This window comes from Apodemus sylvaticus, chromosome 15 (genome assembly GCF_947179515.1).
Source record: "Apodemus sylvaticus chromosome 15, mApoSyl1.1, whole genome shotgun sequence".
Classification (NCBI taxonomy): Eukaryota; Metazoa; Chordata; class Mammalia; order Rodentia; family Muridae; genus Apodemus; species Apodemus sylvaticus.
The window spans coordinates 84,150,662-84,166,273 of NC_067486.1; the positions used below are offsets into that span (position 1 = coordinate 84,150,662).

The following is a 15,612-nucleotide window of genomic DNA, read 5'->3' on the forward strand; positions in this document are numbered from 1 at the left end:
TTTGTATTTTGTAATCCTTCATTCTCATTTCCACAATGGTGCTAGCAGTTCATCAGTACTGGATAAGAGTTTCTCTTTCCTCTTACCCTACCCAGCATCCTCTTACTTATTGATTTATTATGTGTATGGGTGTTCTGCATGCAGAACATGTCTGTGCATGGCTTCCAAGTGTCCTGGAAGGCTAGAAGAGTGTGAGCTCCAACCTTGAGCTGGATCAGAGGGTTGTGACCATGTGTGTGCCGGGAATAGAACTCTGGTTCTCCCCTATAGCAGGCAAGTGAGGTTAGCCGCTGAGTCTCCTCAAGGCCCTTAGCTTTATTCACCTGATCCTTCAACATTTATAGGTGGTGTACTACTTTAATATTCCGGCAGTAAGGACACTGAGGCCAGGGATCTCTGGGAGTTCATACCCAGCCTGGAGAACACAGCGAGCTTCAGGTCAGTCAGAGCTACCCATTGAGACCCTGCTTCTAATTTGTTGTTGTTGTTGTTTTGTTTTTTTGAGACAGGGTTTCTCTGTGTACCCTGGCTGTCCTGGAACTCACTCTGTAGACCAGGCTGGCCTTGAACTCAGAAATCTGCCTGCCTCTGCCTCCTAAGTGTTGGGATTACAGGTATGCGCCCACCACTGCCCCGCCTAAATAAAATTTTTTAAAAATGGTTTTTAAAATATTTTAGTTTTCTAATTTTTTTTATTGAGTGGATGCCTGCGCGCCACTGCATGTGTGGGGGTCAGGACCCTGTGAGAACTGCTTCTCTCCTCCTCTGGCCACAGGCTTAGTTGTCAGGCTTGGGTAGTAAGAATGTTTGCCTGCAGCCACCTTACTGTTCTGAAGACCAGTGCAATTTTATTTTATTTTCCATTGTATTTTCATTTATTTCTTAAATACACAGTATTATTTAAAAAAATCTGGGGCTGGAAAAATGGCCCAGTGGTTAAGAGCACTGGCTGCTCCTCCAGAGGACCCCGGTTCAGTTTCCAACAGCCACATGGCAGCTCACCTCTGTTTATAACGCCAGCTCCAGGAATTCAGACACCTTCACACAGACACATGCAGGCAAAATACCAATGAACATAAAATTAAATTTAATAATGATGATGATGATGATTATATAAAATATTAAACACTTAGCTGGGCAGTGGTGGCACATGCCTTAGAGTCTAGCACTCAGAGGCAGAGGCAGGCAGATCTCTGTGCATTTCAGTCTAGCCTGGTTTACAGAGCTACTAGTTTCAGGATAGCCAGGCATACACAGAAAAACTCTGCCTGGAAGAGAGAGAGGGGGAAAAGGCAATCAAGCCCCCCAAACAAAACAACCCAAGAAACAAAAACAAGAACAACACAGCCCTTTATTACTGACAGAACCTCCCTATGTGGTCAGTGTCCTAGGCTGTGGATGAAGGCAGTGTGCAGGCTCTCCTGGAGCCCTGGCTGTCCTGGAACTTGCACTTCCAATGAGGCTGGCTTTGCCTGCCTCTGTTCTCAGCCACAGATATATCTCCCCAGATCATTTTGGAAATGATGTTTACTTCCTGTGTAGCCAGAACTCCAGGTGTATGTTACCACACAGGCTTGCTTTTTAGAAAAACCATTACAGTGAGACAGGAGGCATAATTCACTTGGTCAAGTGCTTGCCTAACATGAGAAAAGCACTAGTTTTGGTCCTTAGTTTGGAATAGGTGGCTAGTGGTGTTACAAACTCAAACCCTAGTCTAGTGCTCAGGAGAAAAAGGCAGGGGCACTACAAGTTGAAGGTCATCTTCTGCAACATAAGGGGATTATAGAAGCCCCTTCATAAAAACAAAAAAAGAAAAACAGCCAGGCAGTAGTGGTACATGTCTTTAAATCCAATTCTAGGAAGGCAGAAGCAGAGGCAGGGGAATCTCTGTGAATCTGAGGCCAGCACAGTCTACAAAGTAAAGTGAGTTCTAGGACAGACAAAACTATCACCTAGAAAAACCCTGTCGGGGCTAGTGAGATGGCTCAGCAGTTAAGAGCACTGACTGTTCTTCCAAAGGTCCTGAGTTCAATTCCCAGCAACCACATGGTGGCTCACAACCATCCGTAAGGAGATTTGGTCTGTCTGAAGATAACTACAGTGTACTCACATATAATAAATCTTAAAAAAAAAAAAAAGAAAAACCCTGTCTTGTGCCGGGTGCACGCCTGTAATCCCAGCACTCTGGGAGGCAGAGACAGGCGGATTTCTGAGTTCGAGGCCAGCCTGGTCTACAGAGTGAGTTCCAGGACAGCCAGGGCTATACAGAGAAACCCTGTCTCAAAAAAACCAAAAAGAAAAAAAGAAAAGAAAACCCTGTCTTGAAAAATTACCACCCCCCAAACAAAAGGAAGGACGGAAAGAAAGAAGGAAAGAAGGAAAAGAGTAAAAGAAACAAAAGTGGGGAGGAGGCGCTCTCTCTGCCTCCTGCATACGCATACATACGTGATGTCTGCAGCTGCCTCACAACTTCCCCATCGCCTCTTCCTCTTCCCTTATGACCTATAGCCTCAGACTATAAGCCAAATGAAGCCTTCCTTCCTTGAAGAAAAGTCAGCAAGCTTCCCGTACCCTTTACCTGCTTGGCCTTAAACAGCATCATCCATCTCTCAGCTGACCCTGGATTTCCTGAATCTATCTGTGGACAGGCAGGGTCTTCTTAGGATCTATCTGCAGGATGTTACAAGCCAGGGGCAAGGATGAGTAACGCAGAGGACACTTTCTGCCAGAACTTCTGAGGGCCAGAAGTGTATGTTTCTGTGGGCACCCCATGGGTTCAAATCCTAGCCATATTGTTGACCGGTCAGTGGCCTCAGAACTGACCCCTGTGGTTTTCCCACCTCTAGGACAGGAATAAATAGTTGTGTTTGCTTCTTAGGCTAGGGGGAATGTGAGGAAATCAGGCAGGCACTTGGCAGTCTCCACACACAGCTGTGTAGAGAAGTGGGCATAGAGGGTATTCCAGGATAAAGAGGGTACAAGACTAGTTCCCTAGCAGAGGTTCCTTCTCAGCAGCTGAGAGGACAGAAACAGTTGAAACAGCTTTCAGTCTGCACTGGATGGAGGGTCCTAGGCGCCAAGAATCTCCCGACGGCTGGGGGCTGAGCCAGAGCAGTTGGGAGAAAGCATGAAATGTCCAAATCTCAACCTTCCCCCATCACCAGGGCCTGATGGGTCTCATGTGGCAGTGGGGGAAGGGGCTATCTCCTGGCCTGGCCAGGATACCAGGAAGCCCCAGGGCTGGGGCTAGAGCTGTGGTCATAATCACAAGAGAGGCTGGGCCTATAGCTGCTCTTATCTGGCCTGACCTTGTGGAGACTGACCACTCCCAGCTTCTGGAAAAGGTGGCTCTCTGCCCTCTCTGAGGCCTCTTTCTCCTGGGCTGGGTCCTTAGCACCTACTTCGACCCCTCGGCCCACCATCTTGGAGTGCTTTTTCCAGCCAGTCCACCCTCAGCACCACTCCCACCCCCATCCATCTCTCAGAAATCTGTCTCCACCTGGAGTGCCTCAGGCACCTCTGACTCAGCAGGCAGGATTTGCTCTAGGCCCCCTCCTAGGCCTGTTGCTAAGCCCTGCACCCAGTTGCCCAAGTCCTAGCTGCAGCCACTCCCTGTCCCCTCCCCCCACCAGCCCTACCAATTTGAATTCCTCACTCTCCCTCACCCCTGTTTTTTCCCCCAGGGTGGGGGAAGGAATCTTCCAGATAAGGTGAGGGCAAGGGACACACCTGGTTTCAGACCCAGGCCCTGCCACCTACTTGCTCAACGACCTTGGCAGGTGACCTTTGCTCTCTGAACCTGAGAGTTCTTCAAATCTGTAAAAGTTGAGCTGTACAGAACTCTGAATAAGGCTGTTCAGAGCAGGAAAATGTGAGCTAAGGCACAAAGTCAGGGCTCAGGGCAAGGCAGTCCCGAAGGGCACCTGGTCTCAAGTCTCTAGCAGGCAGGCCCTTTCCTAAGGTACCATTCCTGTTCTGTCCCACAGCCAGCTGTGTGTGTGGACAGTAGGGTCAAGGCAGTTGGTTGGGGGAGATACTGGAGTAAATTAGTATTCCAGGGGCTGGGTTTACACCAGGGGCTGCTCTAGCCTGTAGGACGAGAGCAAACTGCAGGGAGCACTGAGCGAGATGAGACGGTTTCTCCAGGAGACCACAAAGAGGAAGATTAAGGTTTTGTTTCTTTTTCTTTTCTTCTCTGTTTCTTTCTCTTTCTTTCTTTGAAGGCCATGTTTTAAAGCATTACATTTATGTGTGTACACACATGCACACACATTCTACAATCTGCATGTGAACATATGAGCAGGAGTTGGCTATCTCTTTCCACAAGGCCTGGAGATTTAACTCATCAGCCTTGGTAGCAAGCACCTTCATCCGCTGGGCCTTCTCATTGGTCCTCTCAGAAGGCCGTATTAGAGCTGAGAGTCAAACAAGAAACTTCCGGGGGTGAGGAACTCCGCCTTGTATCCGAAGTCTCCTCTGCTTACTCTCACGAAGAATTAAAAAAATAAATAAATCTGTGTATGGGTGCTTGGTTGGTTGGTTGGTTTTTTTCTGCATGTATGTATGCACCACATTTGTGCCTGGTAGGTCAGAAAAGGTTACTGGACCCTGGAGCTGGAGTTCCAGATGGTATGGTCTCCCACGTGGGTGCCCGAAGTTGAACCCTGGTCATCTGGAAGAGCAGCCAGTGCTATTAACTATTCTCTAGCCTCCAGAATTGATTTTTACTTATTGTATTTAGTTATTTTTGTTTTTTGTTTCTTGAGACTGGGTTTCTCTGTGTAGCCCTGACAGCCCTGGCACTCACTCTGTAGACCTAGACCAGGCTGGCCTCAGACTGAGAGATCCACCCACCTCTGCCTCCTGTGTGCCGGGATTAACCTTGGTGTCCTCATGTGCTCAGGGGGGGATTTTTTTGTTTTGTTTTTTCTGAGACAAGGTTTCTGGTTATAGCCCTGGCTGTCCTGGAACTCACTCTGTAGAGCAGGCTGGCCTCGAACTCAGAAATCTGCCTGCCTCTGCCTCCCTAGTGCTGGGATTAAAGGCATGTGCCACCACCGCCCGGCAGGAATTTTTTTTTTTTCATAGAATCTAATTTAAACAAGGTTGACACCACACTCTATGACGACCCTTTTATTTCATCCGCCTTTTCCTCCTGAATACTGGGGTTGCTTGGTTGGGCCCCCAAACAATGTCACCCTATCCCAGCATCCCACCAGCACCTTCCTCAGTTTTCTCTGTCCTGGCATCCCGACCGTGTGTTCATCAGCGTTCTCTGTCTTTCCACTGTCCTGCTTCTTCCAAGATATTTTGAAGAATTACTCACTAAATTTCCTGTGAGCCCCGGGATTTAAGGTTTCTGGATGTGAGAAGAGTCTCGAGTGGTGCCAGGCCGGGCAGGCCTGACCCTGCTTCCAGTCCTTTGAGAAGATGACTGCCTGGGTTTGTGAGGCAGTTCTAAGGCTCCTTCAGTGGGGGGTGAGGGTGGGGGAGGTGCCGGCTCATTGGGTGGAGATGTCAAACTTTGCGACCCAAGCCACATTTCTGGGACCCCCATGAAAGGGTCATCAGCTCCACAGATTGTCCTCTGACCTGTACATGCATTTGCCCTTCCCCAGTAAATGAACGTTTTGGGGAGAAGGGAAAAGCCGGCTGGGTACCAGGTTTTTAGGGTTAAAAAAAAAAATGCTATTTTCCTGGCATGAGGTCTTACAAGGCAAATGTGACCCCAAAAGGTCTGCCCAAACGACATGGTGAGAAATAGGAAAGAAAAATGGGGGGCCCAGGCCAATGGGGGTGAAAGCCTCAGGAGACTCATGCTAGTGGGGGGGGGGTTGAGAGAGAGAGAGAGAGAGAGAGAGAGAGAGAGAGAGAGAAGCTCAGAAAGTGCCCTAGGGCAGTGTTTGAGAGGAAGGTGGGAAGAGTTGAGTGGGTGATGGATGGCCTTTTTACTTTGGTAGATTTAGTTGCAGTTTATAAAATGAAAAATGGGAGTGGAGGTGGTGAGATTCTAGAGATCTGCTGAAACTGTACAGCTAAAAGTGTTTTAAAATGGCCTGGCGGTGGTGGCGCACCCTTTTAATCACCCGCACATGGGAGGCAGAGGCGGGGCAGATCTCTGTGAGTTTGAGGTTAGCCTGGTCTATAGAGTGAGTTCTGGGACAGCCAGGCTACACAGAGAATCCTTGTTTGGGGGGTCTCTGGGGGAGGGGGAAACAACAAGATCCAAGGCGGTTAGAGGACAGCGGCGGGTGGGGCAAAGTGAGTCTTCAGCAGGACCAGGCATAAACTGGGTGTATTGTGCACATTTCTAACCCCAGGGCTGAGGACCAGAAGTTCAAGGCCAGCTTCTGCTCACAGAGTTTGAGTTTAGCCTGGTATAGCTTAATAAAAAATTTAAATTAGCCACCAAAGTGGAGGTGGCACACACCTTCAATTCCAGTGTTCAGGAGATAAGCGTAAGTGATCTCTGAGTTCGAGGCCAGCCTGGTCTGAAGAGTTCCGGGACAGCTAGAGTTACACAGAGGAAGCCTTTCTCCAGAAACAAACAAATAACAAAACAAAATGAGGGTACTTTTTAATGTGCTAGGTGTCAAACACAGACCTTGCATATCCTAGGCAAATGGTTCACCTCTAAGCTATATTTCTGATTCCTGAGATACGTTGGTTTCTACATTTTAATTTTTTCAGGAGTTATGCGTATATGAGTGTTTTACTTACATGTATTATTAGCACCATGTGTGCCAGGTGCCACAGAGGGCAGAAGAAAGCATTCGATGCTCTGGATCTGGATCTAGACAGCTGTGAGCATTGATGTAGGATTGAAACCTGGGTCTTCTGGAAGAGCAGCCAGGGTTTCCAGCCAATGGGTTATCTCTCTAGCCCCTTTGAATGGGGCATGAGGGAGTGTGGCAGGGGTCTCTCTCTCTATAGCCCTGGCTGTTCTTTAACCTTTAGACCAAGGGGACTTAAACTGAGATCCACCTGCTCTTTGCCTCTTCTTATTTTTTTTTTTTTTTTTTTTTTTTTTTTTTGGTTTTTTTGGATTTGGTTTTTACGAGACAGGGTTTCTCTGTGTAGCCCTGGCTGTCCTGGAACTCACTCTGTAGACCAGGCTGGCCTCGAACTCAGAAATCCGCCTGCTTCTGCCTCCCAGAGTGCTGGGATTACAGGCATGCGCCACCACCGCCCGGCTTCCTTGCCTCTTGAGAACACAGATTAAAGGTATTTGCCCCTATGCCCAGTGTTTTGGTTTTATTTTTTTAACCCTTATTTTTTTAAAAGATTTATTTATTATATGTAAGTACACTGTAGCTGTCTTCAGACACACCAGAAGAGGGTGTCAGATCTCATTACGGGCAGTTGTGAGCCACCATGTGGTTTCTGGGACTTGAACTCTGAACCTTTAAGAGCAGTTGGTGCTCTTAACCACTGAGCCATCTCTCCAGCTCCTTAACCCTTATTTTGTTTGTGTTTGTATGATGGCCTATGAGTCCCATGGTACCTGTGTGGAGGTCAAAGGACAACTTGAATTAGTCCTCCCCACCAACAATGTGGGTTTTGGAGACTGAACTCAAATCTTCAGGTTGCCTGCAAGCAGCATTAGATACAGAACCATCGTATTAGCACCAGTTTACACAGTCAAACAAGACAAGACAGACAAGACAAGACCATTTGTAGGGCCTGTAAGATGGCTTATTAGGTAAAAGGCACTTGCCAACAAGCCTGAAGTCCTGAGTTTGATCTTTGGGATCCACGTGGTGGAAAGAGAGAACTGACTTCCACAAGTTGTCCTCTGACCTCCATACAAACACTTTTACCGTAGTGTGCAGGAACACGCATAAAAGTACAAATACCCTAATAAGTAAAAACAGTTGGGAAAGGTGTTGCTCTCAACTGCTATGGATTAAGAGAAAAAGCTCTACCTGCCCTCCGGAGTTGGACATGAAGTCCAGCGAGGTGAGCTGGTCTCTGTGACCTCCTCTGATTAGCTGCAGAGCTCGTCTGAGCTCCTTCCTCAAGGGTCATGGAGACTGAGTGAAAAGGACAGTGGCCCTCAGTTTATGGGGAGTTGGCTGGGTTTCCTCTCTGCTCTACCACCTCAGCTCTCCAGTGCTGAGTGGGTGAAGTTTCAGGTGGTTTTCCATGTGGCGAGTAAGCCCTTTGAGGGGCTCCCCGCTGTTCTCTTCTCCTTCCCACTTTCAGATAGTAGCCTTCAAGTCCAAGTTAACTTGGAACAGCTGGTGGACGGCTCAATATTTTGGCCCTAGGGGGCTTCCAGTCATCTCTGGCTACACTATAGAAGGCAGAGTTCTTTCTCTAACAACCCTGTTGGATCTGAGGGGAAGCCCCAGCCAGCCTGGAGAGCCCTGGAAGACCATGGGAGGAGGCAGCTCTTGGTTGTGTGTCACACAACCCTGGACATTACCAGTCTCCTTCAAATTGCTGTAGGCTCTTCTGTAAAGCACACATGAAACACTTTCTCAAGGGGATTCCTCACAAAGCATCTCGGGAACACCAGCAGTTCCTGGACTGGGGGGGGGGGGGCAGCCTAGGGGCACTGAGTCCACCAAACAGTACAGTGCTCCAGCCCAGGTCCCTCTCAGCTCTGTCTAGCTGGTTCTTCTACCTCCTTCTCCTTAGTTGGATCAGCCTGCCCTGAGCAAGGCTCACCCTACAGTGAGAATTGACCTCCTGTCCTTTCAGGAAAATGCTTCTGCCACCATTCCGCACCCACTGGGCAAACGGGAGCAGAGAGGAGGCGAGCTCCTCTTTCCCTGGTCATGCTTTAACTTCCGAAGTATTCTTTTTCTATGAACATTTTAATGAGGGTTGAACATAAAATAGAAAAATAGCATTTTTAAATTTTCTTTTTAAATTTTCTTGAGACTTTCATACAAGGCAATGGATGGATGGATAATGTTAACCTGCTAAAGAAAACATACTGACCACAGAAAAAGGCATCTCTAATACCCACCATGGTTATTCATGTCTTTGAAATAGCCCACCAAACTCTCAGGGGTTGTCTGGTTTACTCTTCTTTTGGAAACAACTTAGATTGAAGTCCTACTGCTGCTGGATACTAGGAAAACATCTGAGGACTGTTGCCAGTTTCAGGTGATATTGCCTGGAGCCAGTGTTGCTTTTAGGGTGGCTAGTGAGGAGGGATATTGTGTGAAGGTACATGTGCCTGCTTCTGTTTCCCAGGGGTGTGGGCCACCAGAGGCTACTACCCTACAAGGGAGTGGTGCTTACTCTCCAAGGACAGGCAAGTCATCGAGCAGATGGGCTGGGACTAGGCCCCTGTGTCCTCCATACTCACCATAGTAGAATCCCTTATCGTCCACAGGCCCATACACTGTTACTACATCTCCAGCTCTCAATACCAATTTGCCCTTTGCCCGGACCCCTGCTCTCCCATCCCTGGGGTCATAGTCCAGAGCCGCCACCATTGTCTTTGGGGTCCACAGTGTGGGTGTTCTGGAGTTCCCTTGAGGCATGTAAGTTCCCTGGGAATTGGTTAGACCCTCCAAGTCTTCACGTTGAATCTCAGAATGCAGATGCCCATGTGCTGGCAAATGCCACCTCTCATCAGTCTGTTGTGTGCCCACCTCTACCTCAGCTACCAGGTGCCCAGGGATTTTGCCCACTTGCCCATTGCACTCTCCATGGTAGAAGCCGTGGACGTCCCGTGGGCCCCACACTCTCAGCAGCTGCCCTTTCTGGAAGGACAGCTCTTCTTCTGCAGCTTCTGAGTTGACAGATACTACCAGGGGACTGTGGTCAAAGAGGGCCAGGAAGACCCTGACTGGACTGTCCGCTTCAGTCTCCAGCTGCTCCGGGCCCCCACTTGCCATCTTAATGACTTTGCTGGTTGGTGCTGGGCATAGCATCGAGGTAGGCTCATGAAGCTGGCACTCTCTCTTGCTTCCCAGAGTCCCTTGTCTCTGTCCATTTTGGGACTTGTTCTTTCTTTGCTCTGGCTTCTCTGTGCACCGAGAAGCCAAACACAGGGCCTCCTTCTCCTCAAAAACATGATGGAAGTCGGCTGTTCGGCACTGGCTAGAGCCTTGCTGGAGAGCTGGGACCATCTGGGCATATTGATGTTGAAGAAGGGCTTTCTCAAGGCCAAGCTTCTCCCAACAAAGTATTTTTCCAGGTCCAATCTCTGAGGAGAGATGGACGAATCCTGGAGGAGGACCCCCACTGATGCATAAGTGTGGGCCATGTCCTTCCTCTACCCCAGACTGGCCAAAGAGTAGCGGTGGCTTGTGGTTCTGGGGACTCTTCTGAAAGGACAGTCCCTTCTCATAGCCCTTCCAGGCCTCTGTGGGCCCCTGGGCTTGGCTGTTTGCCCCATCTGAGCTCAAGCTGGAGAGTGGTAAATGCTTCCTTGGATGTTCTTCGGAGAATGCTTCTAGAAACTTGACCTGGGGCTCCCCACAGCTTCCGGGGGCACGCGGACTGGACTTGGCACCCAGAGAAGCTTGTACCAGCTTCTGGTGACAGACAGGGAAAGGGTCACCATCTGTGTAGTTAAAGGGAGGAGTCCCTAGGAATGGGCAGCAAGAGAAGCAGTCCTCAGGGATCTGAGCTGGCACTGAATCCAGAGACTCGCCGTACAGTGACATAGTTCTCACCGAAACCTTCTGGCATGATAGGGGAACCTGAAGCTGAGAAAATTCCAAGAGGGTGTTTCCAGCAGTGGCATCAGCAACTTCTGTCACCTTGAAGCCATCCACGTACACAGCATAACCGGTGACTTGCACTCCATTGGAGGAGCCAGCTGAGTCTATGGTCACAGGGAGCCAACTGACCATTAGGACACCTGGGGAGGTATGGTGCTCCACCAGCACATCCAGAGGGGGGTCAGGGGGACCTGCTAAAGGTGTATCAAAAGTTATAGTAGAGGACATTGTTTCCCAGAGCACCTGTAGGAGGTCCCTAGGTAGCTGCACCCCCACCCGCACCCGGTAGTGTGTGCCAGGGTGTAGGCCTTGGAAGGTGTAGTGGTTCACACCCGAGGGAGTTAGGATATGCTCTTCATCATCAAGGTACACCACATGGGGGTATCTGTTGCTGCCAGAGGCCCAGGTAATAGTGGCGGAGGTAGCTGTGATATTCTGCAGCTGCAGTTCCATGGGGGCCAGACAGAATGCGCCTTTGGCCTCCAGGAGGGGTCTAGAGAAGCCCTGTTCCTCCACGCTTGATTTCAAGCCCAGCCAGCAGGCTTCGGTCTTGGATCTCAGACTCTCTGCTGCCATATCTGTCTTCGAGTCTACCCTTCCTACTTGACACAGACCTGTCTCCTGTACTTCCCCAAGTAATACACCGCCTTTCTTCAAGGCTTTGCTGTGCTCGGCTGGGAGTGCAGTGGGACCGATATCAGGGGACTTGAGGAACAGGTGGCTCAGGAGAGGGCACCCTGAAATCGGTTCCACTAAGTTGGAAGGGACCAGCCCTCGCTGGCCATTCACAAGCTCCCCCTCATAGAAGCCATCCTCGTCCACGTCCCCAAAGACATAGACATAATCCCCAGCTGTGAGGGGCAGCTCGCCTTCAGTATGGTCACTAGGCCCTTCGAATGGATTATAGCTATATCTAGCCAAGAAGATCTTGAGCTTAGGAATGATAGGAGTCTCAAGGCTCCTCATTTCCAGGGGAGTAGACATACTGTCTGGTTCTAAATCATCCACTTCACTTGCTGTGTCCATGTCCAGAGAAAGGCAAGATGGCACCGTAGCCCACATGGACTCTACCTCTGAGGAAGAATTGGACTGTGAACTGGTTTTCTTGGCTTGGGGCTTGGAGTCCAGAGGCTGACTGACTGGATTTCTGTCTGACACTTGGGGGGTGGCAGCTGGCTCCCCAAGGGTAACTGGGTTCTCCTGCTGGGAGAGACAAGCAGGAAGTTGAATGTCCCTGGTCGGCAATGGCAATACATGTTCTTCAGATTTTGTCTTGAACTTGGGTCTCCTGTTAGCTCTGGCTTGGGACTCTGAAGCTTGGGTGGTCTCCGATGTCTCTGAGGGGTGGCCAGGCTGAAACTGCATCTCTTTCCCGGAAGTCCTAAGGTCACTTAGGGCTTTATTCTGGTAGTGCTGCAGCTGCTGCCGCCTGTCTGGCGCATATCCGTCTTGTTGCAGCAGCTGCTCAGCCAGCAGGCTAGTGGCTTCAAGTTCCTGCCTCTGCCTCGCGTGACTTTGCTGCCGGGAAACATTACTGTTCTCATCTGCCATCTTCTTCATCCAGTTGGCCAGGGCCTGCAGCCGTGCGTTCTCCTCTGACAGCTTGGCCCCCTTGTGAAGCGCGGCCTGCAATTGTGCCTCTGTCTCCTCGTAGCGCCGCTCAGCAGCGGCTGCCTGAACGCTCAGTTCCTCGCATTCCCGCCGCTGTAAACCCAGCTCGCGTTCCAGCGCCTGCACCTGGTGCCGAGCTATCTCTGAGGGTGCGCTGGGGCTGCCTGCGTCCGCCCAGGCGCCAGCTTTACTCTGATGTAGAGTCAACTGTCTTTGCAGGCGCAGCACTTCCCGCTGAGACTCACGCTGCAGCCGGTCCAAGTCACTGATGTTGCACCATTGCGCGCACGTGGCGCCCTCTTCAGGATGCGAGGAGCTGCCAAGGTCTGCGGCCATGCGTGCCTGCAGCAGGTGGCACTCCCGCCTCAAGGCTTCGATCTGTAGGTCCTTGGCTTGCAGAGCACCAGCCTGTTCTGACAGGTCCTGAGCACGCTGGCAGGTAAACACTTGGCCCAGGTCCATCCCTTCGAGGCTCTCACCTGGCACTGGAGCACTCATGGCCCGCAGGTTGGTCTCCTGCAGCTTGCGGGCCCTGTCTTCAAGGCGCTGAGCGAGATCCGTCAGCTCTGCGTGCTTCACCTTGAGCCATTTCACTTTCTCTCCGGCCTCCTCGGAGAAGCCTGTGCGCCGCAGATGCAGGTTCTCTTCGCGCAGGTCACAGCAGCGGCGAACCAGCACCTGCAATGCCTCAGCCAGCTCCGAGTTCTGCCTCACCAGTTCGTGGTAGTCCAGACCTGGAGGTGAGGAGGTGGAGGCTTCGCAGGGCTTGTTCTCGGAGCTTTCTTTCTGCAGGTCATTAGACTTCCTATGTACTGATGGTAGCTGAGGCGGCGGCTGGGGACTGGAGGTGTCTGGAATAGAGGCGCTGGTCGAAGAGGCCCTTACCTCGGATTCAGAAGCCGGGGGGCAATTCAGTGTGTTGTCCAGTGAGCAGGAATGTGCTGTTGCCAAGGATTCGAGGGAGCTGGCGCGCGTGGGCAGCAGGTCGTTTGGAGAATGAACCCGGACGGCAGTGTTTAGGCTTTCGAGGGATCCGAGTCTACGAGCAGGTTTTGGGGTGCCATCAGTGTTGCTCTGGGCTTCTAGGGGCGGCTCTTCCAAGGAATGCGTGGCTTGGGGGTCCGCGGGTCCTGGTAAAGCCGGCTGCCAACGGAAGTGCTCTAGGATGTATTTAAGGAATAGCTGGCGCTCCACGTCTAGCGCCGCCTGCAGATGGCGGATGCGCGCGGCTTGTTCGCCGTCGGTCTCCCAGCGCAGGAGCGCCAGCACTTCCTGCAGGCGACAGCGGCATTGTGCCGCGGAGGCTTCGGATGCCCCCGAGCGGCTGCAGTAACCGCGGTTCACCAGCTCCTGGGCCAGCTGGCGCTGAAGCTCCCGAGCCTGGCGCAACACAACATCGCGCTCCTGGTGTAGCAACTGCTGCAGCTGCCGCAACTCTGCCTCCTTCCAGCGCAGCAGCTGCCGGATCTCGGCCTCACGCTCGCGCTGCACCTCCTCCTGCAGCTGCCGCAGTTCCCGGAGGCGTCGTGCCTCCCACTTGGAGCGCAGATGGTCAGCCAGCTGCTGCCGCTCCTGCTCGGCCGACTCCCGCAGCTGGCGCGTCTGGGTAGCGAAACGCCTCCGTTCCGACCGGCCGCGCGCGCGCTCGCCCTCCAGCTCTGCCCGCAGTTTCTCTAGCTCTCGTCTCTGCTCCTCCAGCACTGCGGCCGCTGGGCCGGGGCTGCCTGGCTTCTTGGGCGACGCGCGGCCACCACCCAAGGGGGTGGGTGAATCCTTTGTCATTGTGGCCGCAGCCGGGCAAGAAGCCAGAGAGATAGCTTGGTATTGGTAGGCCAGTTAGCCAACGGCCTCCGCCCCCGGCCGCTGCCAACCGCCCCGCGCGCCCCTTCCGGCGCCCCTAGGTGCCCTCCGCGCGCCTCTTCCGCCTTGGGGGTGATCTCCCTTATAACCTGCCGCCTTTCCACAGACTGAGAACCTTTCTCCTTTTCATAAACTCCTGAGACACCTTTCAAACTAGCCTCTGGACTGCCCCATATACCCCGGGTATATATCTGAGCCCACACATACCTGCTTTAGGGCTTTTGTGACCCATTCCGCTCCCTCCCTGGCAGTGTGCAGTCCTTTCCAGAATTAGATCCCCAATAGAGTTCCTAGATGATTGCTGCTCCTGGGCCTGGTCAGATTCTCACCTGGCCCTACTAGGTTTTTAAATTAAATTAAATTAAATTAAAATTAAAATTAAAAAACTTAAAACTAACCGAAAACTTATTACAGCATCTGTTTAAATTTGTGGTTGAGCTCTGAGCCCCTAAGTCCAAGGACTCCAACATGCTAAACCTATTTCTATATCAAATGAAACTTGTTCGTTTGTTTGAGACAGGGTCTGTGTGTGTAAGTGTGTGTGTGTGTGTGTGTGTGTGTGTAGCTCTCTCTGTTCTAGAATTCACTCTGTAGTCCAGGCTGGCATCAAAGTCAGAGATCCACTTATCTCTGCTTCCCCAGTGCTTGGATTGCAGGAGTTGACCAACAATGTCTTGTGTCTGAGCCTTTTTGTTTTTGTTTTTTTGTTTAGTTTTTTTGTTTAGGGTTTTGAGACAGGCTGTCCTGGAACTCAACTCTGTAAACCAGGCTGGCCTCAAACTCAGAAATCCGCCTGCCTCTGCCTCCCAAGTGCTAGGATTAGGTGAGCACCACCACTGCCTGGCAGTGTCTGAGCCTTTTTTAATCAGCAAGGTGGCAACGACTAAGTATTGATTGCACCCACCTCAAACATGTTAGGCAAATTTTATACCACTGAGATTCATATCCTTTCTGTCTGTTTGTCTGTCTGCCTGTCTCTCTCTCTCTGTGTGAGAAGTAGTACTAGTACTAGTAGTGGTAGTAGTAGAGACTGAGCCCAGGGTCTCACGCAGTAAGTGATAGGCAAGCACTTTCTTGTTCACTATTATCTTCAGTCTTCAGCCCTTTTAAAAATGTAAGATGGGCAGTGGGGGTATATTCTTTTAATCCCCACCGTTCAGGAGGCAGAGGTAGGCAGAACTCTGTGAGTTCTAGGCCAGCCTGGTCTATAGAGTGAGTTCCAGGACAGGCAAGACTACACAGAAAAACCTGTCTGAAAGAGCAACAACAAAAACAAAACAAAACAAACACAAAAAAATTAAGATGTTTTGTTATTTTGTTCATTTATGTGTATGTGCCTACCTGAGTTTATGTGCATCACATACATGTCTGGTGCTCTTTGAGTCAGAAAAGAGCATCAGGTGCCCTGGAATTGAAGCCACAGGTGGTTTTAAGTCACTATGTGGGTGCTAGG

General features: G+C 50.9%; 1 protein-coding gene across 1 annotated transcript; it reads right to left on the bottom strand.

Moving 5' to 3' along the window:
- Nucleotides 1-8,839: 8,839 nt before the first annotated feature.
- LOC127665753 (RIMS-binding protein 3) lies at nt 8,840-14,162 on the bottom strand. Its single transcript, XM_052158275.1, has one exon. It carries the CDS (start codon nt 14,079-14,081, stop codon nt 9,252-9,254), a length of 4,830 nt encoding a protein of 1,609 aa, XP_052014235.1. The 5' UTR covers nt 14,082-14,162; the 3' UTR covers nt 8,840-9,251.
- Nucleotides 14,163-15,612: the final 1,450 nt, after the last annotated feature.